This window comes from Enhydra lutris, unplaced genomic scaffold (assembly GCF_002288905.1).
Source record: "Enhydra lutris kenyoni isolate GAN:26980312 unplaced genomic scaffold, ASM228890v2 scaffoldscaffold9, whole genome shotgun sequence".
NCBI lineage: Eukaryota > Metazoa > Chordata > Mammalia > Carnivora > Mustelidae > Enhydra > Enhydra lutris.
In genome coordinates, this window is record NW_019154093.1 from 72,572,870 (window position 1) to 72,597,465 (window position 24,596).

A 24,596-nucleotide genomic window follows, 5' to 3' on the forward strand; every position below is an offset into this window, starting at 1 on the left:
GGCAGTGTCCATCATTTAATTCACATTTCTCAGTTCTACAAAAGCTACATGGATCACAGTGGAGGATGACAGTGGACTGCTTCAAACTCAACCAAGCAGCAGAGTAGTCAATTGCAGTTATGGCTCCAGATATGGTACCTTTATTAGAGCAGATTAACATAGCCTCAGGGACAAAGAATGTGGCCCTTGATCTGGTGAATGCATTGTTTTCCATTTACCAAATAACAGAACCAGAAGCAGTTGACATTCCCATGATATAGGCAATAACATACATTTAAATCTCCTGCCCTCTGTCACAGAGGGACCTGGTCCATCTACAATATACATTCACCATATTGATGACATCATGTTAGTTAGACTCGATGAACAAGAAGTGGCAATGAAGAGGGTGCATGGGGGCCACAATCAGTTAAGTGTCCGACTCTTGGTTTTGGCTCAGGTTGTGATCTCAAGATCCTGAGATTGAGTCCTGCTTTGCACTTGTGCTCAGCAGAGAGACTGCTTGGGACAATCTCTGCCTCTCCCTCTGCTCCTCACCCGTCTCTAAAAATAAATAAATAAATATTTAAAGAATAATAATTCTCTTATTAAAAAAAGAAAAAGAATTAGCAATAGATTGGAGAACTTGGTAAGGTACATGCACTCCAGAGGGTGGGAAATAATAGTGAACGAAGATTCAGGGATCTATCACATCAATAAAGTATTTCAGGACCAGTAGTCTGGAGCATGTCAGGACATATCCCGACCACCACCAAAATAAAGGGCAAATGATTGCATCTTATACCCACCTAAGAAGGAAACACACCCCTGAGGCCTCTTTGAGTTCTAGAGGTAATGTGTCTCAAAATTAAGAAAATCTCTGTGACCTGATTTTGAGGAACAAGAAAGGTTAACAGCTTCAATGGGGACCATAGTTGGAAAGAGCTCTTCAGCAGATCCAAGTCATGCTGCAAACAGCCCTGCCTCTTGGGCCACCTGACCAAGTAGGCTCTGCAGTTTTACAAGTATCAGAGGTAGGAAAGGATGTTGTGTGAGTTTTACAGCAAGCCCCAAAGGGAGAATCTATAGCAGAAAACTGTAACGGTTCCTGTTATGCTATGGGACCCTGGTAGAAACACAGTGCTTAAATATGGGACATCAAATGACATACAGCCAGAGTTGCCTATCTTGAGTTGTATTCTGTCAGACTCACCAAGTGATAAGTTTTGGAGATTCCAGCAACAAACCATATGATGGAACAGTATATCTGAGATCAAGTACAAGCAGAATCAGAGCACAAGCAAGCCCCACACAAAAAGAGTGATCCAGATTTTCACACCCCATCACTGTTATACCATTACTTCTCCCTGAACTCACACCTATAACCACATGGAGATTCAGTATGACCAGATGACACGGGACTAAAAAGGATGAGCTTGATTCACAGAGCTTTTCTTAGTATGTGAGTGTCAACTGAAAAAGGCCAGTTTGCCCTACTCAGCACTAGTCAGGAATAATCCTGAAAGACAGCAATGAGAGAAAATCTGCCCAGTGAAAAGAACTTCAAGTAGTGTACCTGATCGTTCACTTTATGTAAAAAGAGAAGTGGCCAGAGAACAATAAATCAGACTAGTGGACAGTGGTAAATAGCTTGGTTAGATGGTCAGTGGCCTGGAAGAAAAAAGATTGGAAAATCAGAGACAAAGAGGTCTGGGGAATAGGTACAAAGATGGAAGTGGACACAAAGTAAAACTTTGTTTACATTGTAGGGTCACTCCCATGGAAGAGGTAGGAGACAACCAAGCAGACAGAATGACCCAGCCAGATAGTCAACCAGACTCTGTCAGCTGACGCAATGAATTCCAGTGCCAACACAGTGGTATTGTAATGGAGTGGTCATGGTGGTGGAGATAGACAGATGGGCCAAACAGCATGGGCTCCCACTCACCAAGCCTAATATAGCTACTGCTGCTGCCAAATGCCCAACCTACTAGCAACAGAGACTGATACTGAACAACTTGACATAACACCAACCTTCAGGAAACCCACCAGCCATTGAGCAGCAGGCTGATTACTTGAAACTATTCCACCCTGAAAGGTGCAGTGTTTAATCGGGATATATATATATATTCTTATATATATATATATATATATATATATATATATATATATTCTTATATATATATAAGATTTTATTTATTTGACAGACAGATCACAAGTAGGCAGAGAGGCAGGCAGAGAGAGAGAGAGGAAGAAGCAGGCTCCTCACTGAGCAGAGAGCCTGATGGGGGGCTCGATCCCAGAACCCTGGGATCATGACCTGAGCTGAAGCAGAGGCTTTAACCCACTGAACCATCCAGGCGCCCCTAATCGGGACATATATTTTAGGTACGTATTTGTCTTACTTGCCTGAGGAGCCTCAGCCAGTAGGCTAATCCAATGATCAAAGTATGTGTGATCTTTTGACATTAAATTACACATTACATTGCATTTGGGCTGAAGGTCTTATTATACAACTAAGGGGCGGTTTAATAACTATAAGTTCCACTAGTCCTATCACATACAGGAATCTCCAAACCATGGGAATATTTTGGGCTTCTAGCACACGCATCTTACCAGTAGAGAGCGGAAACAAGTGGGATGACATCTGAGGATGGTTTAGCACTGATAGAAGGGAAATAGAGTAATTGTTTTCTCTTGAGATCCTGAAACTCTCACCTGACAGTTTTTAAATAATCAAGTCAAGACTGGTCCAGAGAAGGAAGGCATTCCTAATTTAGGCAAAGCACTAAATCTATCAGCTGAAGTGTCAACCTATGGATCAAGGTAGACCTTTGGTGTCGATGCCAGGGAGAGAGCAGCTCTGGGGACCTATCTGTGCCTGTCTTTCGTACAAGACCCTGAAGCATGAACCTAGGCTGTGAACATCCTGAGAAAAGAGAAGGTCTCTTCCTTGTGAATTCATAAAGGCTAACAGAGCCCCTGAAGTTCATAAATTCTGAATCACCAGAAACCCACTCAGCATCTCCCAAAAATCCCAGGAGAAGGCTCTGGACATTGTGGGAAGTGATCTAAGAGGGCTGAGAACATGTTTCGCATGCTACATTATTCTTCGCTGCAAAGACTCACGGAAGAGAATCCCACCCTCACCACACGGGTCTTTGAAAGTGAAAGGGTCCGTAGACAAAAGGACGAGAAAGATACAAAGCGAAAGTTAAGCAGGGCTTTATTTCATGCCAAGCATCGAGAATCAAACTGATCGGTCAGGGCCATCTCTTGCAAAGAGACGACCCCTCCCAGCCTCACAGACTAACTTTTATAGAGTAAAGGCCATGTGGTTGAGCCTGGCCACACACAGGTGACCAATTGAATTACAATTCACCCTATAGTAGTTATTTGAACTAGCCTATCACTCTGGTCAGAATTGGCGCCCAAGAGGCAGGGCCCACAATTTTTGGGTGGTTAGGGAGGTGCTTTCCTGATTAGATGTCTCCACCTGGTCGAACACGTCCTTGGCGGGTAGGGAGGTAATACGTGCGCTTTCACTGATTGGACGTTTCCACCTGGCCGGACACGTCCTTGTAGCTGGGCTCCGTTATTTTGCCCAGCCTGACATGTCCTGGTATCTGTGCTCCATTATTGGGACTATTTGGCTGTATTTCACCAGTTCTGTTTCTTTTTTTTTTTTTTTTAAGATTTTATTTGTTTGACAGACAAAGATCACAAGTAGGCAGAGCAGCAGACAGAGAGAGAGGAGGAAGCAGGCTTCCTGCTGAGCAGAGAGCCCAACTCGGGGCTCGATGCCAGGACCCTGGAATCACAACCCGAGCCAAAGACAGAGGCTTTAACCCACTGAGCCACCCAGGCGCCCCTCACCAGTTCTGTTTCTAAGCGCTTTCCTCTTGGGGGGAAGGGGCAGGTTCAATCTAAGTTTATTGCATAAATAACAAAATGGCTCGCTCTGGCTAAGTAGGACCTTACATTCCCCCCTTTTCTTTGGAGATTAGTCAAATCCTTGACTTTTTAGCCAGTTCTATGTTTTTCTGTTGTAAGGGGTTATATTGAGCATGTATGATTAACATTATTATCGCTCTAATTTTCTTTTGTACAAATGACATTACAGCGTTTATAATGCAGGGGCCAAAAAATAACATTAGTAATTTATAAAACCAGGGGGCCTGCAATTGCTGATTTTAGGGAAGTCGTCCACGGAGACCAGTTGAACAAACTTTTATAACATCCCTATTGTGCACAATAGTACTGGGGTGGGCCCCTAGGCCTCCCCCCACCCACCACATTGGGGAGGCCCAGTGTTAGGGCACATGTAAAACTGTATGGCATCTAAACAGGGGTTAATGGGTGTCAACTGGCATAAGGTTACATTAAATTGCACAGTCAACTGATGAGTTAGCCATTCACCGCTTTGTATAACCTTTTCCACTTCTCCTAATTCCGTTCGTTTAATTTCCCACCTATACTTTTCTGTCTTATGAGGTGACTTAGAAGCTCTTACAAAAACAGGTAACAATAGGAGTGACAATGAACTCATAGTCTTTTGAGTCTTAGCTTTAGTCCACGATCTGCAGGGTCCATTGGCAGCAGCTTCCATCTCTGGGGGGCGTCCTCGTCCTCGGCTCGTTTGATGTGACCTGCATGAATCCAGGCCCAGATGCCTTCTACTTTCATTGTCGTGGGGGTGGTCAGGATGACAGTAAAGGTCCCTTCCAGCGAGGCTCCAAGTTTCCCACTTGGTGGTGACATATTCCAAACCAAGTCCCTGGGTTGGTAAGGATGTGGTTCCAGCTCCGTCTCTGTCTCAGTGTGGGCCGTTCGGATCCCTGCGTGGGCTAGACAGACTGTAATGCCTGCAGTGACTGGAGTACAGACTGACCAATCATTTTTGCTAGGGCAACCTCTTGTAGCTGAGGGCAGAGTGGGTGGGGGTGTTTCCCAAACATTATTTCAAATGGGGGTCACCTTGTTTAAATAGGGTGTACATCACGCCATGAGGAGGGCGAAAGGAAGGAGAGCCACCCATCCACCACCAGCCTCCAGAATTAGCTTTGTCAAGGTCTCTTTAAGAGTCTAGTTCATTCTCTCTACTTGCCCAGAACTCTGGGGCCAGTAGGCACAATGTAGTTTTCAGTTAGTGCCCAGGGCCTTGGCCAATGCCTGTGAGACTGAACTCACAAATGCACGGCCATTGTCTGACCCGATCGCGAGAGGTAACCCAAACCTCTATTAGCTTTTGGCTACCACTCCTGCCATCTCATGTTTGGCAGAAAAAGCCTCTATCCAGCCTGAAAAGGTATCCCATAAAAACTAACATACACTTGTGTCTATATTTTCCCAGTTTCATCTCTGTAAAATCCATTTCCCAATAAATTCCGGGCTCCTTACCTCTTTCTCTTTTTTCTCTTCCCATCCTAGTTCTTCCCGCATTTACCACCTGACATTGAGCACATCTATCAAACACATCCTGAATCATACACCATAATTTAGAAACCCGAAACTGCTTGCCCATAAGCTCCTTAAGCTTGCATGTCCCCAAATGAGTGCCCTGATATATTTGGCTTATTAATTTCTTCCTAGTCTTAGCCCAGTCACCTTCATAGTCTAGTTTAAACCATTTTTGTAAATATTTTAAATCTTCCTCTGAAGTTTACCTCAAGTTGTCTAGCTTAGGCAAACAAACATTTAAAGACAACCAAATCTAGAACTTAACATCCATAAAGGCATGTTATTAAAACATAATTTTTCTCTCTAAAATAACCCTCATTTCCAGAGAAAGCCAAATCAGGACTAATTCACTTGAAAGACAAGTCCAGTTTTAACAAACTTAGCCTATTATTTACATAAGCTCAGCAAGAACAGTAAGTAATCATATAAATCTTTTAGAATCTGCTTTGCTGGAACTTTTTATAAGGAATCTCTAGGTTGAACTTTTAGTAGCCTCTCCGGGCCAGAAGCCAAGCCATGTACTTGCCATCAGACATGACTACAATACCAGTCGACTTGGGTGAATTCTTCTTTCTGAGGCTCTGCACCTACCAAGGAGTGACATTCTTTACTCACCTGGTGAGGCTGCTGGGAACTCTGTAAGCAAGGTATCAGGCCAACAGTTCCAAAGGGCTTTACGGCTCCAGGTTTCATAAAGTCAACCTTAGTTCCTTTAAGCTGTCTGGTCATATCTGAGTCTTCTTAAATATGACATTCCAGCCTTGGTAAAATAACCAGTTTCCACTAGTGTCCTGTTACAAGGAAAACAGATTCTTATTGAACTTATGCAAATGACTGATTGCCATGGAAGAAAGAATACTTACTGAGACCTTCTGATTTCAGAGGGTTCAGATAGAGAGAAAAATTGAATGCCTTGATTCGTTTGTGAATAAATATTTTTACCTCTCTGTAAGTTACAGATAACTTAAGAAAAAGTTTCCCTAGTCAGGAGGAGCAAACATTACAGAACCAGTAATGTTTAAAATAAGATGAAACATTAAGAGACACAACATTATAATCTTTCAGTTCATTTAGTCCCATGTTACTAATTCTGGTTTAGTCTGAATGCAGCTCTTACTTCTGTAAATTCTTACCCATTTCAGTGCCAGGATTTTAATATATCAAAGATCTGTAATTGTCCTGAAAGTTTCCCATATGAAGTTCTTTTAGGGCAGAATTCATCTTACAAGAGAATTAAAACAATTACAAATGACAAAAACTCAGAATAGATATGGTTAAATTACCAGGTGATGACCTTATCAAAACATCAAAACTTTAGGAAATGTATAGAATCTTTAGAGTAGTTATAGCATTTTCCCAAATATAACCCAAGGTTTATCATTGGTTTAAATCTTGTCAACAATTGCTAAAACCTTAGAAAGTTTTAAAACACATGCCTAAATATAATTAGGGATGTTAAACACCTGATAAAACAAAACATAGAAACTGGGTTTTCTGGGTAGGCAAAGAGAAAACCCTTTATATTTCAATTAACTGAAGAAAACTTTGCTCTTTTAAACAGAGAGAAAACCAGCTTTTCTATACCAGTGTTTTTTTCTTTTTTTTTTTTTTAAGCATGTAGTCTTAAGATATGAGTTATCTGGGTTTCCCTCCCATTGTGAATGACATCGCAAACAAAGGGAGGGGGAATCTTTCAGATGCTGTCCTGCTCGCGTCCCTCACGGGGACTTAGGAGCCTCTTAGCTAAGGTCTGTCTGTATAAACCCCGGACCAGGTTACTCCGTGGAGTAGATGACCGTTATGCCATATGACGCCCCATGAGACTCAGGGTGCAGCCCACTCAGACTCCGTAGCCGAAGCAGTGGAGCCATACAGACACATTCACACAGTCAGGCACTCTTCAGATTCAAACACGTTGGACATCCTCCCCTTTTTGGGTATCCCTGGCTAATGGGAGGTGATCAGTCTCCCTTTTCACTCTTTACAAATAAGAGTGAATTTTTATGGTTACAGGCAATGGGGGTCAGGGGGAGGTAACAGGATGTTTTTACAGTCTCTCAAGGTTGGGCTGCTTTCTTAATCTCTCAAGGCCAAATGGCCTTTTCACTTGGAAGTATAATCTATGTGCAGACAGGTCAGGAGAGTGCTAAATCACCTTGGAGGCTGTTTTCCTTTCTTTCTTATTTAGACAGGATCAGGCATCTGGTCTCCACCCCCCCCCCCTTTTTTTTCCCTTAGTCCGTCCTGACCATATCTAAAATTCTTTTTCTGAAGATTTCCCTTCACAAACCTTCTACAACTTTCCTTCGTATTCAGGTTTTGTCCCAAGCTATTTCCTTCCAAACCACCATCTCATTTAGGACAAAATTATCTTTTATCTTTAATAAAAAGCATTTCCATTCCTTAAATCTTCCTTACATATCATCTACTTTTCCACAGAGTTGCTTCCTTTATTTTCATCAGTCTTAGTTACACTTAGCAGAATTTTGTACTCTTAGAAACACCTTAATCAGTTATTAACTAATTGTGAACTGTTACAACAGAATTCTTCAGATGGCAAATTTATAAATCAGTTAAGCACAAAACATGTTTACCAACAGATTTCAAAAGCACAAACCTAGTTCCAGCAACCAGCGCTCTAGCATTTTATCCCATTTGGTTTAAAGTTTCAGGTTAGCAAAGACTTTGAAAGCTACTTCAGCAATTACCCATTAAACTGTGAGACAGACAATTAACCATCAGTTTAGTCATTTCTTTGCTAATAGATTTCAACAGATTTTAACAGAAATAACGAGAGCTTATTTGATCTTAAGTAAACTCTGAAGTTTCACATTTACTGCTGATAACTTAAAAGACATGTATCTTAATTAAACCAACAAACTTAACTTAGTTCAAATACTGATTTACGTTCCACCTGGGCCCACTCTACTTCGAATGTTTACCTGAGACACGGGTGGGAGGATCTGGAGTGGGGGGTGTTGGGTCCAGGGGCTGCTCTTCTTGCTCCTTGACAGTAAAGAGAGAAGGAGCCATGGTGCATGATCTAGAGGCTGGTCATGCAGGCTGCACGCATGTTGGTGCAGAAACAGGAGAAGGGGAGACATAGGAAACAAAGTGCCGCCAGGAGGCAGAGAAAGGATTCCCGGTTCTAGAGCTCATCAACTCCAACAGAGGAGCAGACGCCATGCTTTCCCACCAGCAAGGGGGAGGGGGCTATGCAGTCCACATCGGGCCAGAGAGGGCAAGGAACTTCCCCGAAACAAAGGAAGTTTCGGCAGCTGCTTGGGAATATTCCTTAAAGTCTCTGTCTCGAGTTAGACTAACCCCAGTTGGCTCCAGTTATAGCCATCAACACAAGAAATGAGTAAAGGAGAAGCCCCATATCTATGAGGAGGAACAGAGAGATGAAAATCAGAGTCCCCTTACTCTGCTTGCCCCATTCCTTCAAATACAACAAACAACCGACAACAAAAAGACAAGACAAAGACAACCGCAAACCCAGCGGCCCTCATCCAGAGCCTGCTGTGGGTGGGGGTTTTTCCGGCCCCTACAGGGGTTATCCAGCCCCCTACAGACGCTCGCCGGGACGAGCCACAGACCAGAACCAGACCCAGCGGCCCTCACCCGCTGGTGGGGGTTACCTGGCCCCCTACAACCAGACCCAGCGGCCTTTCTTCAACCAGATGTTAAGCCCAAAGATGTGCAAGATATAATCCCAGCTTAAAAAGGTAACCTACCACTGTAGGGAATTTTCTTGGTTCCCTATGAGCATCCGTTGACCCAGCAGGGAATTTTCTCGGTTCCCTATGTGCATCCGTAGACCCAGCCGGTTGCTGGGGATTTTCTTGGTCCCCTAGACATGCTCGCTGGTGGGGATTTTCTCGGTCCCCTGATTGCCTGGGAGGGCCCATACCCCCTGGCAATCCCCCCCCCCCCCCGAGGGATGAGGCGTCCCCGCATCCACTCCAGCCCTGGGAGCTATGCTGCGTCCAGCTTCTCCCCAGTGGTCTTTATTACCCTGGAGCTCCACAGACAGACAGACAAACAGATAGGATCTCAAGGGGTCTTGAGATCTTACCTCCGAGGCTTTCCGATGCTGGCTCAGTCCTCGCTGTTTTATCCCGGGACGAGTCCCCACTGAAAGGGTCCGTAGACAAAAGGACGAGACTGATACAAAGCTAAAGTTAAGCAGGGCTTTATTTCGCGCCAAGCATAGAGAATCAAACTGACCGGCCAGGGCCGTCTCTTGCAAAGAGGCAACCTCTCCCAGCCTCACAGACTAACTTTTATAGAGTAAAGGCCATGTGGTTGAGCCTGGCCACACACAGGTGACCAATTGAATTACAATCCACCCTATAGTAGTTATTTGAACTAGCCTATCACTCTGGTCAGAATTGGCGCCCAAGAGGCAGGGCCCACAATTTTTGGGTGGTTAGGGAGGTGCTTTCCTGATTAGATGTCTCCACCTGGTCGAACACGTCCTTGGCGGGTAGGGAGGTAATACGTGCGCTTTCACTGATTGGACGTTTCCACCTGGCCGGACACGTCCTTGTAGCTGGGCTCCGTTATTTTGCCCAGCCTGACATGTCCTGGTATCTGTGCTCCGTTATTGGGGCTATTTGGCCGTATTTCACCAGTTCTGTTTCTAGCGCTTTCCTTTTGGGGGGAAGGGGCAGGTTCAATCTAACTTTACTGCATAAACAACAAAATGGCTCACTCTGGCTAAGTAGGCCCTTACAAAAGAAGCTCTGCAAAGACCAAGTATGGCTTCCCTTCGCCCTCTACCCACCATCTTCCACAAGCTCCTGGTGCCACATTCCCTTGGTCACTCACATTCTCAGAGTTCAGACCAAATGCAGTGCCCCTGCTTTTCAGCCCCTCCCGGAGCTCCACGATGTCCACCAACCCATTCCCATAGGGGTCCAGGTTGTGGAAGAGGATCTCATAGCTGCTGTGGTCATCATCCTCCTGGCAGGTCACCGAGGGTAGCACGAAGCCCGGTAGCCAGTGCAACATGGCCCAGGCTGCCCAGCCCGCAGCAGCGTGGCAACACGCCCGCCTGCCCTCTGGGTCCCGGTGAGAGCGTCCAGCCCCCCAGCTGCGCCACCTGCCACCGCCTAGAGGAAGCCCGGGTTGCTCGAGGCTGCTGGCGCGCCATCACATGGCCCCGGCAACTGCCCAACGGAGCCTCCGGGCGAGCGAGGCACCCCTGGGAGAAACTCGGGAGGCCCGCCACGTGGGAAGCCGGGCCCAGGCCCCTCGCGAGACTCGGCCACCCCGGAAGTTGGAAGCTGAGCCACCAAACGCCGCGCCAACCTGCTTCCAGGAGCCTGTGGGGCTTACCCGAGGCAGGGCGATGTGCGTTCTCCAGGTGGCGTGGGAGGAGCATCCGGGTGTTTCCAGGGCAAACTGAGCGGCTGCAACAGGTGAGTTGCTCTGACCTGCGCCTCAGACAGGAGCATCCCGCACCCCGGTGCCATCTCTTCTTCCTGGGGGAGTGGGGGCGTCTGAAAAAGGCGCCTTCCAGTCTTCCCAGAGGGACCCCGCCCTCCGCTCTGGTCTCTCGCCTCCAGGCCCTCTCCGAGGGACCTTGGGGGCTGTTTCCAGGAGCCCCCCTCTTCTTCATCTCCCACTTTCTCCTAGACCCACTGCGGCCTCGCCACTGTCACCACTAGCCACCTTACAGAACTCCTTTGTCACAAAACCCAAAGGACACTTTAAAATCCTCGTCTTATTTAATGCTGGTCCTGTTTAGACACTGCTGACCACACCCTTTTCTTTTGTCTTTGGGGCTCCGGACGTGGCTGCCAGCCAGTCCTTAACTTCTTTATAAAGGAGCCTGAGACCTTCTAAAATTGAGGGTAGACAGGGTTAAGGGATTATGTAAAAATGTAGTTCTGTAATTTGTTGCAGTGGAATTTTGGTCTTCAATCTCTGGTCACATATTTTTAAAGTCAGAGGCACAGTCTAATGACAGACACAGACCAGTGTTTTAAAAAAATATATTTTCTTGGAAAATCCCAAGTCTTGGACCACAGAATTAAATTAGCTTATTTCTTAAAATAATGTTATTAGATATACTTTAAGATGTTATTTATTTCTTATAAATTTTGTACATTTTTTTGCTAAATGCTAGATAAATATATGAAGCAAAAATGGATAGACTGCAAAGAGAAATAAATAGATCTACAATTGGAGTGAGAGATGTCAATATCTTTCTCATAGCAATTGATAAAATAAGGAAACAAAGTAAGGGCATAAAGACTGACATGATCAACTAACTGATATTAATAGAACTGTGTACCTATCAACAGCAGAATACCTATTATTTTTACCTGTACATTTAAAGTTCGCTAACAAAGATCATATCCTGGGCCACAGAGCAAGTCAATAAACTTTAAATGACTGAAATCAGACAGACTATGTTCTCTGACCACAGGACAATTAAGTTGGAACTCAATCACAAAAAGATGGTGGGAAGTACCCAAATACTTGGAAATTAAACAATATGTATTTTAAATAACACATGAATCAAAGAAGAAATCACAGGGAAATTGGAAAATGTAGAATGCAGCTAAAATAGTGCCTAAAATTAACATCATAGCTTTAGATGTTTGTATCAGAAAAACTTTAAAATCCATGATCTAAGGTTTTACCTTAAGAAACTATAAAAAGAAGAGCAAATTAATCCCAAGTAAGTAAAAAGGATTTCAAGTAGGCTTGAAATCAAAGAAATAAAAGACAATAAAGAAAATTAGTAAAATGAAAAGCTATTTTCTCTGAAAAACTTACTTAAATTGATAAACCTGTAACTAGACCAATCAAGAAAAAAAGAAAACACAAACTACAAATATCAAGGAGACATCACTACAAATTCTATGCATATTAAAATAATAATGAGAGAACATTATGAACACCTTTATGTCAATAGATTTGACAACTTAGATAAAATGGAAACATTCCTTGAAAGACTATCAAAGCTGACAGAAGAATAAAAAGTAAATCTGAATAGCCATCTCTGTAAAGCTAACATGAATATTCATACTCAGTGTTGAAAGACTAAAGGTTTTATCCCACTAAGATGGGAAATAAGGCAGGAATGTCTCTTCTCACTCCTTCTATTCAGTATTGTACCTGATGTCCTAGCCAGTGCAATAAGATAAGAAAAAGGGAAAGGCATACATACTGGCAAGAGGCAAGTTCGACTTTATTTGTTCTTAGATGACATGATCATTTACATAGAAAATCCTAAGGAATCTACAAAAAAGCTACTTGAATTGATAAGTGAATTTAGCAAGGTTGCCAGAGGTAAGTTCAATATAAAAATTAATTTATTTCTACATACTACTAATAATTGTAAAATAAAATTTAATGCCATTTATAATAGCATCAAAAACTGAAATACCTAGTGATAATCATATATATGCAATATCTGACACTAAAAAGTGAAAATGTTAAAGGAAATTAAACTTAATAATTAGATATGTCATCTTCGTAGATTGGAACTTAATATTGTTAAGAGTCCATTCTCTCCGATTTGATCTAGAGATGTAATGTAATCCCAATCAAAGCCCTGGCAGATTTTTTCATACAAACTGACAAGCTGATTCTAAAATTTACATGGAGGGGTGCCTGGGTGTCTTAGTCAGTTAAACATTTAACTCTTGATTTTGGCTCAGGTCATGATCTCAGGGGTATAAGATTGAGCCCCAGGCTCCATGCCTAAGATTCTCTCTCCCTCTCTGTCTGCCCCTCACTGCTCTCACTCACATGCACATGCACTCTCGCTCCCTCTCTCTAAAAATAAACAAACAAATTAATTAATTAATTAATATGGAAATGCAAAAGATGTTGAGTAGCTAAAACCATTTTGAAAAATAGTAAGTTTCAGAGTCTAGATAAATAAACCTACACATATGTGATCAATTGGTTTTCAACAATAATGTCGGTATAATTCAGTGGGGAAAAGATAGGCTTTTCAACAAACGATGATGGAACAATAGGATATCCATAAGAAAAAAATGTGAAACTTTGTGTCTTGAAAAGACACTGTTGAGAAAATAGGCAGGAAGGGGTACCTGGATGGCTCAGTTGGTTAAGTGTCTGCTTTCAGTTCAGGTCATGATGTCTAGCTCCTGGGATTGAGCCCTGCATGCCCTTCCCCCCAGCCCTTGCTCAGTGGGGAGTCAGCTTTTCTTTCTCCCTCTGCCCCTCCCCCCTGCTCATTCTCTCTCTCTCTCTCTTTCTTTCAAACAAATAAATAAAATCTTTTTTTTTTTTTAAAGAAAAGGCAAGACAAAGTCTGAGAGAAAAATGTTTTAGTACCTATCTCTGACAAAGGACTTGTATCCACAGTTCTAAAGAACACTTAAAATGTCACAAAGACAACCCAATTTTTAAAAAATGAACAAAAGATCTGAACAGACATTTCACAAAAGAAAATATCTGAGTGACCAATAAGCCCATTTAAAGTTGCTCAAAATCTTTACTTGTTACAGAAATGTGCATTAAAACCATGACAAGAAACCACGGTATAACCTCGTGAATGGATAAAATTTAAAATACAAACAATGTCAGGTGATGCAGAGGGTATAGTACACTAAAACTAATATATTACTGATGTAGGAAGGTAGAGTATTATAATCAAAAAAAAGTTTAGTAGTTTCTCATAAATGTAGCACAAACCTGCATTCTATCTGTAGGTTTTTACTTTAAAGAAATGAAAATATGTATCCAAAAAAAGAACAATATTGTGGCAGCTTTATTTTTTAATAGCCAAAAACTAGGAGCAAGCATTCTTCAACAGGTAAGTGAATAACCAAATGATGGTATGTCCATGCAATGGAATAGTACTGAGCAATTAAAAGGAATGAAGTCCTGATGCACACAACATGGATAAAACTCAAAAAACATTATGGGAAAGAACAGAAGTCAGAATATGATAATAGTTACATAAATGTGTACTTTCATAAAAATTCATTACACTAAACACTTAAAATGAGTGTGTTTTATTAAATATAAATATGCCTCAACAAAACAATTTTTAAAGTTAAGCAACTAGATGGTACTATCTAAATATTGTGTAATATTTACCCATACATAAAGTATTCCTTTTGGGGGAAGGGGTTCTTTTTTTTATTTAAATTCAGTTAATTAACATATAGTGTGTTATTAGGTTCAGAGGTAGAGTTCAGTGATTCATCAGTTTTATATAACAGCCAGAGTTCATTACATCACATGCTCCCTTTAATGCCCATCACCCCATCCCTTCACTCCCCTCCCCTCCAGCAACACTCAGCTTGTTCCCTATGATTAAGAGATTGTTATGATTTGTCTCCCTCTCTGATTTTGTCTGATTTTTCCCAGGTTTGTTTCTTTATAACCAGGATCATGCTGTATGTATTGTTCTTTGATGTGCTTATTGGTGATGTTCTCAGCCTACCACACTCCTTTTATCCATTCCACAGAGTTAGTGTCACTATTTGGTTTGCTTCATTCTGCTGTTGTAATTATACCCACTTTTGTGCACAAACTTGAGCACAGTGTCTGGAATTTGAGGGGAAGGGTGTCAGTTTGAGCCCTTGCCTATCTGACGTGAGGACATGTTGACTTGACATTGAGCAGGTGACAGGCCATGCATGTTGACTCAGGCAGAAGGGCGGCTGGACTGTCAATTTGGGACCCACAGGCTGATAGCATTGTGTGTGTGAGGATGTGTCTGGTTTTGCTCCTGGTCATGAATTCCTTTAACTTTTGTTTGGGAAACTCTATCTCTCCTTCCATTCTGAATGAAAGCCTTGCTGGATAGAGTATTCTTAGCTGTAGATTTTCTCTTTTTTAGCACTTTGAATATATCATGGTACTCTCTTCTGGCCTGCAGAATTTCTTCTGAAAAACCCACTGATAGCCTTATGGGGCTTCCCTTGTATGTAATTATTTTCCATTTTCCTTCTGCTTTTAAAATTTTCTATCACTACTTTTGGCCATCTTATTTACTTTGTGTCTTGGTGTAGACCCCTTTGGGTTGGTTTTGTTGGGTGCTCTCTCTGCCTCTGGACCTGGATTTCTCTTTTCTTCACCAGATTCAGGAAGTTTTCAGCTATTATTTCTTCAAATAAACCTTCTGCCCCCTCTCCTCATTCTTTTCCTTCTAGGATCCCTATCATGAGATTGTTATGCTTGGTAGTGTCGCTGAGTTCCCTGGGTCTATTCTCTTTTTTGTGTATTTTTCCCCTTTCATCTGCTCAGCTTGATTACTTTCCATTACTCTGTCTTCCAGGTCTATTCTGCTTCCTCTTGTTTGCTATTTATTCCAAGTGGTCTATTTTTATTTTCATTTAGTGAGTTCATTATCTCTAACTGGTCCTTTTTTAGGTCCATATCTCTTGGTGGAGGGTCTCATGGAGGTCCTGCACTCCTTTCTCAATTCTAATGAGTATCTATGAGTATTTATGAGTATTACTTTAAATTCGCTATCAGACATATATTATTTCTCTCCATTTGGTTTAGGTCTCTTGTTATGATTTTGTTTGGCTCTTTCATTTGGGACATATTCCTCTGTCTCTTCATTTTATCTATTACTGTGTCTGTTTCTACGTGTTAGGAAGGTAAGCTACATCTCCCTCACTTGAAGTAGTGGCTTTATGAAAAAGAGATCCTACAGTTCAGTGTCTCTCTTTCACCAGAAAATGGTGCTTCAAGGTATCTCTTATGTGTGTTGCTACAGGGGTGTCCTACCATCATGGCAGAGCTGTGTTTGCCTTCAGTCCAGTCTGTGATGGCTCTTTGCCTATTGTGGGTAGAGTCTGGTGTCTATGTTGTTAGTGGGCTGGTCCAGGGCTGCCTTGGGTTTGAGTTGAGTCAGAGCAGGTATTTGCCTGAGATAAAGTAGCACCAAACTGCAGGGCGCTTTCCCTGTGTTGTCCTGAGAAGCTTTTGTTGGTGAGTGGAGCCTTCAGTCAGACCAGCTGCCTGCCCGCAGCCCACTGCTGGGGTCGCAGTCAGACTGGCATGTGTGGTTGTCTTCTCTTCCCTGGAGCAGGACTCACTTTGGAGTGGTGCTGGCCCTTGCCTGGGCTACTTGTACAGTGTCAGCCTTGTGGCACTGCTTTGATGGCATCTTTCCAAGAGCCATTGGAGAGGGTGGATCTGCTTCACTGAGGCCTCTTGTCTACATCCAGGTATGGAGAGTCTGTTCTGCCATACTTTGCATCACTTTCTGGGTTATTTATGCTGATGGGGATGTTCTCTAGTTGGCCACGTGGCAAGAGGTGAGCCCTGAGTCCTCCTACTCTGCCATTTTCCCAGCAGCCTGTGTTCTATATACAGTATTCTTTATAATTTGGGTTCATTATAGATATAAAGCGAAAGTATAGTCAGAATGTAATCAAAGTGCTCACCAGAAAAAAAAGTTGCATTTATCATATTTTGGCCATTTATGTTTCTGTCTCACTACTTGATGCCAAGAACAGATTATTCAATTTCCCCAGAATCTGGCTGTGTTCCAGAAAGAAGAAAAAAAATTAAGTGCTTATTTAAAGTGTGGAATTATTAAACCTGAACAAGATTACACTCTCCGGAGAGATCTTAATCCCATTGATCCATAAACCTAACTTCTAGGATTTAGAGTGTGTTTGGTAAGGGGAGAAACTTAGAGTTTCTCCATACTTTTGTTTTGTTTTGTATTTTTCATCTGTCTATCCCATTCTTCACCAAACCATAAGATTAAGCATAGAATTAAAAGTACTAGAAGGTGTTTTCTCAGACACACTTGATCTTGAATTGCAGCTCTACCACATACTAATTATGCAACCTTAGACAAATTCTTTTCTAAAACTGTTTTCTCATTTGTAAAATGAGTTTAATTATACCTACCTTGTAGGATCATTATTAAAGTTAAAGAAAAAAGATGTAAAGTGCTTACAACTGGCCCATTGTAAGCATTTAAAAGTTTGCTATTACCACTTTATTAGAAGTCACATCCTTATGTTACTGAGTGGGCCCCTTGGGCTCACCAAGCAATAGAATTGACAAGAGGGCTGACAACTGTTCTAGGCAAATCTTTATTGGGGCTTATACTTCCAGCACAAGGGAGACAGCACAAAGGAAAGTGTCCTCAGGCTGGCTCTTCAAGGAGAGGTCAGGGACAGTTTTAAAGAGATTGGGGGAAGGGGGAAAGGGTGACATTTAAGCATGTAGAGATGGGGACTTATCAGTGCCTACTCACTTAGAGATCATGTTTTGTCATACATTACGTGTCTGATTGGCATGTTAAATCTCTACCCTGGGCACAAGTTTTTTTTTTCAATATTTTATTTACTCATTTTTTAAGAGAGATCAGAGGAAGAGGGAGAAGCAGACTGAGGGGAGAGCCTGACTTGGAGCTCCATCCCAGGATCCCAAGATCATGACCTGAGCTGAAGGCAGATGCTTAACCAACTGAACCACCCATGCACCCCACCTGGCATGATTTTTAACATTATAATGAGGGGGAAAGTCAGTGAAAGTTCAGTTTTGGGGTCCATCATGGCTCAGACTGGCCTAGTCTGGTTCTTGTTGTTGCAACACAAACTGGTTGTAAGCTGGGCCATGGGGTTTGTTTGGCACTTGTGGCTTCTGCTTCCTGATGGCAAGCAGCACGTGTAAACTGGGTTAGAGAACTGGGCTATTGTGGTTTTTTATGAGAGTTTCTGGGTGAGGAGCTTGAGTCTGGTCCCTGCTCTGAATCACAGCAAGCAATATGGAAAATTTCTTAGTGGGCTGTTTTGGTGTAATAGTATCTGTTGTTTGAAAAAAAACCACTTGGAGATGCAACATGGTGGGTTAAGGGGGTAGGAGAAGAGTAAATGAAACAAGATGGGATTGGGAGGGAGACAAACTATAAGTGACTCTTAATCTCACAAAACAAACTGAGGGTTGATGGGGAGGGGGGTTGGGGGGTGTGGGTTATGGACATTGGGGAGGGTATGTGCTATGGTGAGTGCTGTGAAGTGTGTAAACCTGGCGATTCACAGACCTGTACCCCTGGGGATAAAAATATATTATATGCTTATAAAAAATAAAATTTAATTAAAAAAAAAAAACAAAAACACTTGGGAGCTGTGGCAGATACTTTGGATTAGTATTTCCAACCTTCATTCTGCATTTGTGTTTGGAGGCCACAGAGTGCTCACAACTGTATTTCTAAACTCCTTTGAAGCTAGCGTTCTGTAAGAGAATCAGATTCCCTCCAAAACCTTACATAGAATTTGGAAAGAGGAAGTAAGACAGCTTCCTTTTGCTGTTTCAGTTGGCATGCAGGGTCATGAATATTAGGGTTTAGACCAGTTTTTGTGCCTAGACTCAGCATTCCAATGTTTATTCACCAACATCATGCATACTTGAAGCAAATTTTACAGTGGTGGTGGTGATAGCTATAGCAACTTCCTGATTTCCAAATTGCAGCTATGTCCAACTCATTAGTCTAGTTCAAGAACCATCTTTATTTTTTCTATGAAAGACTAGACAGTAAATATTTTAGGCTTTGTAGACCACATATGGTCTCTGTTATTTTTTGTTTTTACTACTTTAACCATGAAAGGAAAATTGAGAAATTGGACCTCATCAACATTTAAAACATCTGTTCATCAAAAAACCCCAATTAAGATAGTTGATATTCAAGTCACAGACTGAAAAAGAGATATTCATAATACAAATAGCTAACAAATGACAGAATTTTTAAGAACTCCTACAAATCAATAAGAAAAAGGCAAACAACCCAATTAAAAATTAGGCAACTAGGAGAAAGACTTGAACAGGAACTTCACAAGAAAGACTATCTAATGGCTTCTTAATTTATGTGTAACAAAGATATTTTCTAAGTTAACTGGATTCCAGAGGCTGTTGCTATGTTTTTAACTCTTGAAAATCTGCAGTTATGATAATCTTAAATAGTACTTTACTGCTTTAATAATAATAGTTAAATTCACATCTCTGTTTTCTGAAATGTAAAAGTACTTGTTCAAGCTTCTTTGTTCCAGTAATAATGCAGAAGAAAGCTCTGGAATTTCTTCCATCCTCTGTTCACAAAGGTATAAAATCTCTAACATGGTTGAATATTTATTAAAATAGTTTAGGACATCAAGCCACAGGAAAAAAAATTAAAAACTAAAATAGTTTAAGGATCTATTTCTCATTTAAATTAACAAAAGTGCCCATCAGAAGATTAGATAAATCTGTGTATGTATATGGTGGGATACCACATAGGAGTAAACCAGAATGAAATAAAGTTATGTAGATAAATTTAACAATGTTGAGTGAAAAAGCAAGTTTTACCAGATATATATAGTATATGGTTATAAAAAATATTTATGGATACACCCATACATAAACAAAATTTTAAATGTGCATATGAATGAAACACACCAGAAAATTTAATTTCTAATTGTTCTTAATAATAAAGTATGGTAACATACTAATTTCACTTGAGGCATTTGCTTTTCAGGAGGGGAGAGAAGGAAAGCTAGTGTTTGAAGCAAAAAGATAGTGTTTGAAGTCAAATAGTATTGTGAATGAGTACATGACTGATTTATCATTTTCTTTGTGAAATACTACATATTTAATTTAAAAATATATATATTTAATGATATATATAATGACAGAACAAATTTACTCTTTTAGTCAGACTGACAAAAACTGGTCATGGAAGCATTTAATAAATAACAGAGATTAATTCAATAATAATTGTTCCCATCTCAAATATCAATGTTTTGATGATATTGCTTTCAGAAATAGTCTACAATTTATTTTTTTAAGATTTTATTTATTTATTTATTTGAGAGAACAACAGCAAGCATGAGCAGGGGGAGAGGTAGGGAGAGGAATAAGCAGGCTCAGCACTGAGTGTGGCGCCCAACATGGGGCTTGAGCTCATGACCCCAAGATCATGAACTGAGCTGAAATGAAAAGTCAGCCACTTAACTGACTGAGCCACCCAGGAGCCCCAAGAAATAATCCATAATTCAAAATGATGTTTGAATATATGTATGCAGGACAACGAAAGTAAGCCAGAATTCTATTTAACATAGCCTTACTCCTAAAAATTAAGGAGATTCATTGACACAAGTCAAGATTTCTGAGGAATTTATAGCTGTGGTATTCTTTAATTAATTGACAGGTATGGAAATGTTTCTAATTTACCTTATTAATAAGAGAAAGAGGAATACTTTGTCTTCTATATATTAAAAGGAAGGCAGCATATGTGTTATATAACACCTATCACATGGTGGGTACTTAAATATTTAACTACAATCAACATTTTACATCTCTACCCCTCTCCATCAACTTTGATGCTTAAAAAAATTGTGATTATACATGTGCATGTATATATGTATGTGTATCATGTTTATGCATGTGTGTGTATTTATAGCATGATGATATATGTGTACACATATACACATAAATATTTATTATCTTACTTAATGGTTAACTGGAATAAAACATGTGACTGCCTATAAAGCATTTATTGTGCATAGAGGAGAGTTTGAATTTTATTTCCCTTACTACCTTAGCTCATTAGAAACCAATTCAAAGATCTGTTGAATCCTTAGAAAGGTAGATCCACACATCTAATTCACAGGTACTCTTCTTCATTACTGTTTCTTCCCTCCACAGACAACTTGGTGGGATCAAACCTATTTGGGCCACCCTGGGATTAGACTTTTCATGTCCATATATAATCTACTATATATTAATTGAATTGTATGCAGAAATACTTCTGTCTTTATTAACAAACAAAATAATGGGAAAATATATAAACTCACAGGTTAGATCAGAACATCCCTCCAAATCCAGGAGTATGGAAAGGACATAATAACAATTCCAATTTATATGCCACATTGCTATTCAGAAATTGTATTCTAAAAAAAAAGAGAAAAAAATAAATGACAAAATACTTTAAAAGAGTTGAGTGGATCTGATACACTGGTAAAATGTTTCAGATCCACTGAAGTATTTAAAGTACTTCACCAGAGGCACCTGCATGGTTCAGTGGGTTAAGCCTCTGCCTTCGGCTCTGGTCATGATCTCAGGGTCCTGGGATCGAGCCCCACGTCGGGCTCTCTGCTCAGCAGGGAGCCTGTTTCCCTCTCTCTCTCTGCCTGTCTCTCTGCCTGCTTGTGATCTCTCTCTCTCTCTCTGTGTCAAATAAATAAATAAAATCTTTAAAAAGAAAGAATTTTAAAAAATAAAGTACTTCACCAATATATAATTATTTTAAGTGAATACTTGATCTTTATAATCTGTAGTAATTGAGTGGTCCAGCTTGCTATTTATTTCCCTTCTCTGTTATAGAATAAAATTTCACATAAAAATTTTAATTTCTAATTTTTTTTTAAGATTTTATTTATCTGACAGAGAGAGAGAGAGAGACCCTGAGCCACCCAGGCACCATCTAATTGTTTTTAATAGTAAGGTATGGTAACATACTAATTCACTTGAGGCATTTGCTTTATTTTAATCTTTTTATGTGAATTTTAGAAGCTGAGTTATAAATTAATTAGAATCCTTATATTAATAAATCCTACTAAGAAAAAAGGGAATCCAACTAAAAATTCAGTGTGGTTTTGTCACTCAAACTTATGCTAGTTGTATATTCATATTAATTTTAATTTTTAGGAAATTTACCTTAAAATTTAATTCCATTATTAAGTACCCTATCCCAAGGATCCTCTCCTTATCCTATCCTAAGGAAATTAAGTTCATCTAATTTCACAGCAAATTAAATCATGCCATTTAACAAGAGAGAAAAAGACTATACGAATTATTCTTTTGAGTTTCAATACTCTTTATAGGGAGAGCAGATTTTAACTAAATTTTAATAACCTTGATAAGACCTAACTCCAAATATTAGAGAAACTGAAAAAATGGCAGAAATATCTTTTAAAAAAACACTTGAAAAGAGAGTTGGTCCTATCCAGTTACTAGTTGTTGGCTATAATATAAATTGTATAATTTATTTTTTTTACATTTCCAAACTGGTTTATTATCTCTTATCTCTATTTTTAATTGAATAATTCATAATATTTTATTGAGATATAATTTACATATAACATCATATAAGGTAAAGGTATACACTTGATTTGATGCATTTATATATCATAGCATGATTACCACTGTAGCATTAGTTAACACCTCTATGTCATCATATAATCATCATTACTTTTTAGTAGTGAGTACCAGAAAGATCTAGTCTTGGCAACTTTGAAGTCTATAATACAATATTGTTGACTATAATCTCTGTGCTGTGCATTAAATCTTCAGGATAAATTATATAATTTATATTTGTATCTCATTAAATCACAATTTTTGAGCCAATACAATTTTTAAAATGTAGCTATATATACATGCAATCTTAAATATCTTTGGCCTATTCTCTCTCAACATAGATTGAAAAGATAGAGGCATATTTGCAACAACATGGATGGACCCAGAGGGTATTGTAGGTAAAATAAATCAGACAGAGAAAGACAAATACCATCTGATTTCTCTATATGTGGAATCTAAATAACAAATGAATAAGCAAATAAAAAGCAGAAACAGACCATAAATACATAGTATAAACTGATGGCTGCTAGAGGGGAGATGGTGGAGGGATGGGCAAAATGGGTGAAGGGATGTGGGAGATACATGAGAAAAAAAGATACAGTGTAGAGAATATAGTTAATGATATTGTAGTAACATTGTATGATGACAGATGGTAGCCACACTTGTGGCAAGCATCACGTAACAGTGTATGTCAGCTCTTCTTCAATAAAAAATAAATTAATTCATTTTTTTAAAATAGAGGCAAAATACAAAACAAAACAACCTCCAAAGGGCAAAGAATACTATTTATCCTTCATATAAGTTTAGGATTTCAAAGGGGGAACTCTAGCCAGTCTTTATTCTTAAAAAATAGAGTTTAAAAGCATGTATGAAAGATAGAAAAAAATATATGAATTCGTTAATATAAAAAAAAAGCACGTGAACCTTTTAACACAGGTTTAAGAACAAGAGTTCTCAGTTTTTTTATAATTTACTTTGTTCACATTGGTGACTTTCTTGTAATTTTTAGCAATGTTAAGAACCAAGAGTAAGTTAAAAATGTCTGTATCCACAAATAAGAGTGTTCAGTATTCCAATGTCATGTAATTCTTTTTTTTTTTTTTTTAGATTGTATTTATTTATTTGACAGACAGAGATCACAAGTAGGCAGAGAGGCAGGCAGAGAGAGGAGGAGGGGAAGCATGCTCCCCGCTGAGCAGAGAGCCCAATGTAGGGCTCGATCCCAGGACCCTCTGGGATCATGATCCGAGCCGAAGGCAGAGGCTTAACCCACTGAGCCGCCTAGGTACCCCATGTCATGTAATTCTAAGACAGAACTATTTTGTTTTGCTTAGTTTACAGAAAGAAAAGGGATTCAAAAACACCACTATTTCCCTCTTAATTGTAATTTTAAATGCATAGGTTTTCTTTTAATGCTTTCAAACAGATCTAAAATAAGGATACAAAACATTAGGTTTTTAAAATAGGAAACAGAATATGCTGAAAAACTTTCAAATATTCCAATTTTCTCTAACATAAGAAATATATTAGGTTAAAATATAATTAGGTAATATTAGGTAATATAAATTGCATCTTAATCCATTTATTTATTATTTTTTAAAAGATTTTATTTATTTATTTGACAGACAGAGATCACAAGCAGGCAGAGAGGCAGGCAGAGAGAGAGGGAGGAAGCAGGCTCCCCACCGAGCAGAGAGCCTGATGTGGGGCCTGATCCCAGGACCCTGAGATCATGACCTGAGCTGAAGGCAGAGGCTTTAACCCACTGAGCCACCCAGGCGCCTGACATCTTAATCTATTTAAATGCAAATTTCTGGTGAGTATTCATTAAAATTCAGAGAGGCTTAAATAGACTTTCTGAATATTAAAGATTTCAATTCATAAAGAACTTAATAAACATAATTCTGGCTTACCAAAGATTAAAATTCAGTATTTAATTTTGATTCATATGTTTATCTTTTTGAAGGATGGATATAACATATTTCATGCTACCCTCTAGAAATTTAAGAAGAAAGCCAAGACATTCCTATGCCTATAAATAAATGTATATAAAATAGGAATTCACAATTTCATTT

General features: G+C 39.9%; 1 protein-coding gene across 1 annotated transcript in view; it reads right to left on the reverse strand.

Moving 5' to 3' along the window:
- The window catches only part of LOC111142937 (calcium-binding mitochondrial carrier protein SCaMC-1-like), a 54,759-nt gene extending 44,304 nt beyond the window's left edge, over nt 1-10,455 (reverse strand). The window contains 2 exon segments of the mRNA XM_022496298.1: nt 9,064-9,088; nt 10,239-10,455. Coding sequence (XP_022352006.1) covers nt 9,064-9,088; nt 10,239-10,455 — 242 coding nt within the window.
- Nucleotides 10,456-24,596: the final 14,141 nt, after the last annotated feature.